Genomic DNA, 9,736 nt, shown 5'->3' on the forward strand with positions numbered 1-9,736 from the left:
TCATATTACAGTTAAGTCATTTTCTATCCGTATTAAATATGGGTCGGGTCGGATATTTTACTCGTTTTTTACCTGACCATATCCGACCTGACTCGCCCATTTGCCACTCCTAGCCAAAGATTTCCAGTAAAAACAATACTATCAAAGATACCCTTCACTCTTCAGTCAAAGAAGGAGGGAATTCTAAATGAATACAAACTGTGACTAATACCAGAGGCATAAACGAAAAAGAAAATAAACAAAGATCGTCAGTATCACACGCGTATTCATTACTCAGGCAGCTAATTACAGCAATGAAAATGGCAAAGCTAATTCTAGAAACAAGCACCAGATGTACAAGCCCAGAGACCTGATGAAGTTAAAAAAAATATGTACTTCACACGATCTGCTAACATAGCTGTATACTTTTAACTTCCACAAATATATCATACAATGTTAATGTTCACTCAGATTGTTCAAACGAACTATGTGACCTGATGCCCTTTCTTTATGTCTTATGGTACTGTCATTCAATTCCACTAGCCTTTTCGCAAGCTTTACTCAAGCGGTCACAAATTCGGTATCCTTTGTACATTTCTAGATTAAACTGCATGGAAAACACACTTGTTTCTCTAAAACTAGGAAACTATGGTATGAGAAGCTTATCACCTAAATCTGACGACGACACAAGATATATCATCTTTGCTGTCTCTCTTCAATGCTTCAGCTGTTAATTGCTTGGCTGCTTTCTGGGGATCTTTAAGTCTTCTGGCTATATCGACAGCCTCTTGATTAGACATCACCTGCATTAACCAAGTCAAAAGATGCAACTCTTGAACACCAGGGGCGGATGCACGTGGAACGAAACAGTGTCACGCGACACCGCTTCGTTGGGAAGTTTTACGAAACATATGTATTAATATTGTGCGGAAACGAATAACAGAAAGAAAATAACACCACTTAACACAGATTGTTGCTTGGCACGCTGGTTAAATTCTTGATTTTGCTCTTAGAGGTTGGAGGTTAGAATTGAACTCTAGACCTCTTCTAACTTAAGACTCAACAAAATCAATGGTTTAAGGCTACTTCTTGTCTATAAATGTGATAAATAATGTTATTTAATTCCCACTCTTTTATAAATATAAATATCGACACCCGCTTACAAGAAATCCTGCGTACGATTATGGTTCATGCAAACACAAATCTACGGAAAAGATGTGTACCTTCCAAAGACCATCACTTGCAAGGATAAGAACATCGCAATTGACATCAACGTAGATATCTAGAATATCAGGATCTGATCGCAAATGTGATTTAAGACTCTTATCTCCAAAAGCACGAGAAACAGCCAGCTGCCCATTCACTCTTGCAACATCCCCTGATAAAAATGCAGCAAAATCATCAATACAAAATACATCAAGTTTTCCTGAAGAAACAGAACCCATTTTTGGGTAATGGAACCTCCAACCTATTGATATATATCAAGATGCATAAGCTTCACCTACACGCCCTTTGGCCATCATTATAGAAAAAACAACAACCAACTACTACTACTAATAATAATAATAATAGCTAAAAAGAGCTCTGCACATAAGGTGAAATGGATCCACATGAAGCTACTAATGGCAAGCGAGCGTAAGCAAATAGTTCAGAAACATAGGGCAACAAACACAAAGCTACTAATGGCAAGAAACTAAAGCAAAAAGGTCATGAGTATAGGGTACAATTATTAGCGATAAGTTTCTTCAAAAATGTTAAATGGTGCATCTGAAGTCCAAAGACAACAATCAACAGTACTGGTGCAAGTTTTAACCATAAGGACCTAGAGACAGATAGAAGTACTAGTGATTAAGCCAATAGGGATCGGAGTTGATGAAACCTGTTTGCCCATTGATATAGCCATATCCAGGATCTTAAGACAATGAATGCAATTTTTCCTAAAATCTCAGAAACATAGTTTAATGGAATTTTGATAAAGTTACAGACATGACATTGTGCAATTTATTGGCTCATGAACAACATCTCTTGGATTTAAAGTAAATTCTGAAAGCACCTAAATAAAGTAAAGGATAATATTAACTCAGAAAGATATCCTACCAGAAGCATGGTTCGTGATTAAACAAAGCTATTATTTCGGTAAATCTGATTTTAATATACATTCAAGCTTGACTATCAAGGTCAAACAAGGATGGTCAACTTAAAACACTAGCAATACTTAGCAGTGGAAATCATTAATAGCAGAGGCAAGATACAAGAAGAAAGGGGCAAAATATACAGAAAATGCTAACTGAAAACTGTTTACAAAAAAAAATATGAGGAACAAAGCACTTTCTCTGGAGTTACTTAAAATTTTCTGAAATATTGATAGATAACAATTAAAAAATGCAAATCTGCAGCGAGGGGGGTTGGGCAGGGAGTGGCAACTCTGCCATTGGGAATCATGAAATGATGATGACCGTTATTATGCGTCTTAAGATATCATAAATGAAAATGCAAAGTTGGTGCACAAAAATATAATTAATCTTTCCCTTGCTTCGGTTCGAATAAGTTCAAGCATGTTGCTGAGGCACTCCATCCCTGGAGACCATATATTTTGAATGCTTGGAATGCAGTTTCCATATTTTAAATCTCTGGGGTTTGAAAATTATAGTCCATAAGAATAGAATCAAACCGAGTAAGCATTCATCTGCACGCTCTCAAAACTACAGGAGCTTGGGATTAATTATTCAGAGAAGGATAAAAGGTTTTACACTAATCTCATGAAGCTTTTTCAAATAGTTGAAGGGGCATTGTATGAGAGACAACTAAAAAGAGTAAATCCAGGGGTACTACAACTATACAAATAAAGACATAGATCCCCCGTTATCTAGATGGGATAACCTACACGGTCATCCCGCTACAACTAATATCGCATCCTGTCGAAAGCCAAAAGAAAAAGAAGAGAGCTCTTTTGAAAATTGGTCGTGCTACAATCTAAAAGCCGAGTTCCTTATATCGGAGTCTTAGGTTACGTACAATATAGTAAACAATTACTTTGTACTCCTATCAAGGAAAGTAAATATTCTACAGTATCCGAAGGAATATTATGATATATTCTCCGGTATTCTACTACTTAAATTCAATGAATATACAGATGCTGCAAATTTAGACACGATTAACTTCATGAATTCTCTCGACTTTTAAAAGATCCTACTTTCCATTGACTGTAATTTAATTGGACAACGACATTGCAAGTTAATTGACTTTGAAATGATATAAATCATGGACGATAATTGTATGATGTTAGCTGATATTAGCTTTATGTAAATGGATTTGAAGTCATAAAACTTGTAGAAAGATGTATTGAATACTTTTGTTTATAGAAGCATGTCAAAAATCCATTAATGTCACATAAAGAAATTTTCTCTCATAAAAGGAAGTTGAGAGAAGGCAAAATACATCGACAACCCCTTAAAGTTGTCCACACTTTTCACTTAGACATTCCATCTTAAGTTCATTCCATTTGAACACTCCAACCACATCTCAAATGTTTCATTTAGACACAAAATTGATAGGGAGTCAAACACAAAAAGATGTGTGTAATTCACACGCCAGATTGACAAATAAAACGGAGACACGTGGATTTAACTTAAACAAATAAAAAAAAGTTTTGAAAAAAGAAAAGAATTAAAAGAAAAACAAAAACCCCACCCCACCCCTTTGTCATATTCCCCACGATCCCCCTCCCCTCCGTCTTCTTCTACCAAAGGAAAACAACAAAGGTACCCCATGTCGTCTTCTCCGCAAAATCACCACTGCCACCATTCTTTTCCTCTTAATCTCCACCCCCAACCATTTACAACACTAAGAACAAGCACGAAATATAGAAATTAACTAATATTTTCTCTGTCATCGAGGATTAACCACAGATCGCCATAAAATAAATCCACCAACAACGAACATTAATGGTTTGTTTCCAATGGCCAAATCTGGAGCTTCCAGTGATACTCATGTCGCCCAGATAGGGCCTGTAATGAAGATTTTAGTGATGCCCCAAGGTAAAAGCACCAATCCAGCAAGCTCGCCGGTGCCGGAACCTATGTGTGTTTCAGATCTGAAGAAGTTGTTCAAAAAAAGTTTATGCGAATATTGACCTTGTATCTGAAGGGAGAAGGGTCGGAATTGTGTGGGAAGCACGAATGGCCAGCAGATTGAATCATGGGCTTTAACTTCTGATAAATTTAGACAACAGGTCTTTAATAGTAGCTAATTGGAGAAGAAATAATTTGAGTTGAGAAAAGAGGAGAGAACGAAGAAGAATAAACGTGTGAGATTTTTCCGGTAATTATTCCGGCAATGAAAACTTAAGCATACCATGATGCGTGAAAGAATAGAAGAAAAAAGAAAGAGAAAAAAGTTTAAAAAGGAAAAATAAATCTTTCACGCTCTGAAATATGGTGTAATTCACGCACTATGCCACATCACTAAATTGTGTCTACATGACACAGTAAATGCCTAGTTAAAGCGTTCAAATGGAACATACTTAAGCTGGGTTGTTAAAGTGAAAAGTGTGGACAACTTTAAGGGGTTGTCGATGTATATTGCCTGCCTTTTAGAAAATTTCCTTATCTTTCATAAAACTTGTAGATAGATGTATTGAATACATAAGTTTATAGAAGCATGCATGTCAAAAATTATTTAATGTCACATAAGGAAATTTTCTTCATAAAAGGAAGTTGAGAGAAAAAGGCAATACATATACCAAGCATTTCCCTAATTGAAGTAATAGAATGGATAAGTTCAAATCACCATAACCACAAGCATCTATAGCATGGAAGCATGGGCAATTATGTATTTTGTGGTAGATTTTGGTTTCATGCTATCTCCACTCCACATTTAGTCGACTAATTTATTGTTTTTGCCATTTCCAATTCATGTAACTCTTGCTTAAGTAGAGTCTTCCACGTACAAAATCTGACACTAACATTTTAGTTCCGAAAGAACCTCTCTTGAACGTTATTTAAATAATTAGTGATTATCTGAGCATCTCTATAACTCAGTCTAATTGAGTCACCTATTCAAACTTTCATTCTCTATCTCTGCATTGCCCCTGTTAGGAGGTGTGAGGGCTGGCCGTGGCGGGTCTGAGAAGGGGCAGAGGAAAGCCGAAGAAGTATTGGGGAGAGGTGAATAGACAAGATATGGCGCTACTTCAGCTCACTGAGAACATGATCCAGGATAGAAGGGTGCGGAGGTCGAAGATTAGGGTAGTTGGCTAGTAGGTAGTCGAGAGTTCCTCGTTCTTTTTTAGTAGTATTAGTAGCTCCCTTGTTTTTTTCGTTCGCTCTGTATATCGTATGTTCTAGTTTGCTATTGTTTGATGCTATTCTCTGTTACTGGTTTCGTTGTTGTTGTTGTTGGTGTTGTTGTTGTTGTTATTATAGTTGTCTTTTTCCCCTTTTCCTTGTCGTCCTTCGTCCCTCTATTTTTCTTTCTTCTTCCTCTTTCTCCTTCGTCTTCTTCCTTTCTCTCTTTTCACCTTTTCTTGAGCCGAGGGTCTATTGGAAACAGTCTCTCTACCTCGCCAGGTAGGGGTAAGGTCTGCGTACACACTACCCTCCCCAGACCCCACTTGTGGAATTATACTGGGTATGTTGTTGTTGTTGTAGTAGTATCCCTCCCTTTCTTCTTAAGGAGACGCAATAGAAAATACAGCACAAAAAGTACAAAAATTACTACCACATCTAATTGTGTAACTTTTTGGCACTGAACAAGAGGCAAATTTCAAATCCAGCAAACTACTGAGAGAAACAAAAGAAATGACCCAGAAAAAGATTAAAAAAGAAAAAGACGAAAAGGACCAAACAATGTTGATAAGCAGGTTAAATAATTCCCCAATCCATTGCCGAGGGCCTGTGCACCCCCGGGATTAGTCGGGGCTCTTAGAGACTCGGACACCCGGTGCAAATCAAAAAAAAAAAAAAAAATAAATCCCCAATCCAATTTACATGACACAATTATTATCTGCGAGTCACACAACTTTTTCTTAGACTGTGACTTGCTTGAACTTTTTAAGATATTTTTAAATCTCTAGTTTCTGATACTTTTTCTACAGTTTCCGAATATAGAACTCATATTTGATTTTACTAAATGAATTGATGTCCACAAACCCAAGATTGGACTATTTCACCCTCAAGCTTTGAATAGTGTCACTCATTTCAGGATGGATATTGTACCTATACGTAACAAAACTTTGACTCCGTACGCTCTAATATAAAAGAAACTGACAGCCCAACAGTTGTAAGGATGCTATAGTAATATGATTACTGGAACGATAGTGAAAACCAATTGGCGTGATGGAAGCTAAAAACAAAGAAAGGTTCAAAATCATAACGAAAAGTTAATCCGATCATATTTCTTTCAAAGTTTGACTTATCGAGCATGACCTAGCTCTAATAGATCCTCCCACCTGAGTATGACCAGCTATCCAGTGCCAGAGGAGGAAATAGAGTTTGAATGATGTACCAAAAAGAGAGGAATTTTCCCCCTTTGTTCTTTTTGCTGCTGCACTTATCTATTGATAACTACTTTTGGTGGATGATTAATTCTCAGTATTTACAAAGAGAAGTAGGAATATATTTCCTTTTCAGATGGAAAATTGTGATAATATTTCACGAAACTTTTAGCATAAACTGATTACCTTCAGTCTGAAAGAGAGGGCCAGAGAGAGGAAACCAAGGTAGCTAAAAGAAGAAAGAAGCAGGCATCCAATGAACCGGCAACAGTTTAGTTCATCGCCATAGTATTAAACCCTCAGGTACTAAATTTCAATTCCACCAAGGGTCAAAACCAAAGGAATTAAAAATCGCAAAAAGATTATTTATTATTCTTTCAGAAATTTAAGTAAAAACTGCAAGTGGTTCAACAAGCACAAAAGGTGGTGGAAGTGCAGACTATGGTACATGAGTTCATCCAAAGCATCTACGCAGCGGAGTAAATTAATACAACAGCTTTATTGGATGATACAAGTCTTCTCAGTACTCCTGGAAACACAAATACAAGACAGACAAAACAATAAACCCTGCCCACTATAAAACAATAAATCAATGAGTTTTACATGTTAATTATTAGGAATGTCAATCACACCAAATAGTATCTTGGACAGACATATTTCAATCACTGACTACATTGCTCAGATTTCAGGAAAGCACCTGGCATATTTGAGACAAAACCTCCTCTATCCTCAATGCTGGCTCGTTCTGTATTTGGCTCGTGTTCTATCGTCATCTGAATAGCTTGACCACCCCGAGAAAGAACAGCTCGTGAATCTCCCACGTTAGCTACCCACAATCTTAGGCTATTTATCAGAATAGCGGTGACAGCAGTGGACCCACCTCGGCCCAAATTAGAACTATTTGAAAGTATTGCCTGGTCAGTTTTTTCGTAGGCTTTTGTGATTGCTCTGCGTGGATCTACCCAAAACTCATCCTAGTAAAAGACGAATCCAAAGATGAGATGCCAACTGCTCTAATTTTTTCACTATATTATATGTTTCAATGCAGCATTGCAATTCAGGATGCATAGAAAACCAACCTCCTTTAAGATATTGGCAAACAGATGTTTCTGCAGATAAGAAGGAACCTCATCCCCCAAATGACCATCATAAACAGCAAATAAGCCAAGCTCATGTCCTTCTATCTGTACAAATTTAGCGACATGGTAATCCTCCATCCGATGATCAGCCTTCCCCTTCACTAGGCTGAAACCATACTTAGTATTACCCTCATGGCTTCTTCCTCTACCAGAGCTAGAAGAAGACTCTCCACCTACGCACTATGGCAGTAAAAAAGTTAATAGAAACAAATCCATAATGGTGTTAAGAATAATGAAGATTAAAGAAGAAGAGCAGGTATACAACCTAGAAAGTACAAGACCGGAGCGCGAAATAATCAACTTCTAAGTGGAGCAAATTCAACCAAAAATATTTTATAACTCCGTTTAGTTCCAATTAAGCAAGGCTGCATCATCCATTCACACATCATTTCGATATAGTTGACCGGCAGAGTTCAACTTCCCATCAGAAGTTCTGTGGCATGCAAATTAAGAAAAAACCTTCTACAAACTTTTTCCTTCTCTAAGAAGAAACCTTATAGGAAACTTTAGTCATTGCACTCAAGTAATTCACTAACTAGACATTAATGAGGGCCAACTTTCTCTGAATTGTCAATTACAATTAGTATAGTGGAAATGAATAAGTATGAGGCAATTGTTAGAAGATAATTCTTATATCTCAAAAATAAAATATAATATAATCATTATCATTTACTACCCATAATTAATAACCATTATTATAATATTATAACTAACTTTTTATTAGCCTTAATGGTTTTATTTGTAACACCCATTTGAATAGCTTTTAATGACTTTGAATTATTTTCTTAATGTTGCTTACCATCGGAAGTTAAGATCTTTGGACTATATATATATTTTCCTATGTGTTACTTTGAAGAGTGAGTGAAAAAAGTGAAAGCTTTTCTTCTAGATTTCTTCTATTGTGCTGGGTTTATTTTGATTAAGCTTTGTTGTTTCTGCTCCTAGTTATACTAGAAGAGCTTGTTGAATCCTGGGGGATACGCCTAATTTATTTATCATGGTGTGGGCGAAATATCCTTAAGGACAGTGTCTTTGACACGCCTCAAGCTAAATCGTTTATTCTCCATAATCTTCCAATTTTTTCCAACAGCAATAACTCTCTAATTCATTTGCAAAATCAACTGAGTGTTGCTTCTGAGTTCTGCAGGATCTCTCTCCTTTTTTAATCAGTGTAAAGGAACACAGAAAAACACCACCAAACTATATCAACAAAAAAACATGAAAAATAAAAATTGAAGCAAAAGAATAATATTACCTGGCCACAATTAGCATTAAAACAGCTTAGCTTAACCATCCTTAAAAATCTGCCACCAAAGTAAAAAATCGAGTGTTGAGAATTTTCAAGAAAGAACCATAAACCTCATGAAAATCACAGCTTAAAAGGCCAGAATTTAACCACTCATCACAAGCCATAAACCAAGAAAAGGGAGAAAAAAAAACATAAATTGGGGTATATCAAGAATTCAATCAGACCTACCTATTTTAAAGAAAAAATAAAAACAAAGGATGGATTAACTGGCTGATTGCATCACCAAGAATTTATCTCTTCTGTGTTGGCTGAACCAATTATTAGGCTAAAGAATAACAGTGAAGAACAAGGAAGCTAAGCTAGCACTTAAATCCCTCTTGGCTTCCCACTCACTCACAAAGGTAAAAATTTATCTCAATTTTTATGCTAAGAAAATGAATTATTGATTTGGAAAATTGTTTGTGAATCCTTTTTTTCTCTTTCCCCTAACTGTCTTGAGGACAAAGTCGGGGAATATTTTTGGCTTGTTTAGGAAGAGACAAGCAAGTGTGGGCAAAATGGGAAGATTAATTAATAGTAATAGTAAAATGTTGACTTCCCCGGTTTGAACATGTCAAGGTTTGTCCCTTGCTTTACGGTTTTATATAATACAAGTCTTTGCCATTTCTCTTTGAGGCATTCATAACAAATCCCATAAAAAATTTGGCAATATTCTAATTTTAAAATATACTCTCTATGTTTCAATTTAAATGACACATTTTCCTTATTAGGCATTTTAAAAAAAATTAACACATTTTTATATTTAGAAATAAATTAAATCTAAACTTTTTATTTTACCTATTTACCCTTAATAAGAAAGCTTTTATAGCCACACAA

The 9,736-nt window shown here is 36.0% G+C and overlaps 1 protein-coding gene across 3 annotated transcripts; it reads right to left on the minus strand.

Annotated features, from left to right (window-relative positions):
* Nucleotides 1-239: 239 nt before the first annotated feature.
* On the minus strand, nt 240-9,469 carry LOC109214268 (probable protein phosphatase 2C 10). Of its 3 annotated transcripts, none has more exons than XM_019378167.1 (6): nt 9,089-9,469; nt 8,867-8,915; nt 7,552-7,791; nt 7,170-7,446; nt 1,203-1,357; nt 240-782 (listed from the first exon to the last, which is right to left on the minus strand). In XM_019378167.1, exons 2-6 carry the CDS (start codon nt 8,903-8,905, stop codon nt 645-647), a joined length of 849 nt encoding a protein of 282 aa, XP_019233712.1. In that variant the 5' UTR covers nt 8,906-8,915; nt 9,089-9,469; the 3' UTR covers nt 240-644. The 3 variants fall into 3 exon arrangements, with proteins under 3 accessions (XP_019233712.1, XP_019233713.1, XP_019233714.1); XM_019378168.1 differs by lacking the exon at nt 9,089-9,469 and adding an exon at nt 7,877-7,976; XM_019378169.1 differs by lacking the exon at nt 9,089-9,469 and adding an exon at nt 7,877-8,044.
* Nucleotides 9,470-9,736: the final 267 nt, after the last annotated feature.

This window comes from Nicotiana attenuata, unplaced genomic scaffold (genome assembly GCF_001879085.1).
Source record: "Nicotiana attenuata strain UT unplaced genomic scaffold, NIATTr2, whole genome shotgun sequence".
In the NCBI taxonomy this organism is placed as follows: domain Eukaryota; kingdom Viridiplantae; phylum Streptophyta; class Magnoliopsida; order Solanales; family Solanaceae; genus Nicotiana; species Nicotiana attenuata.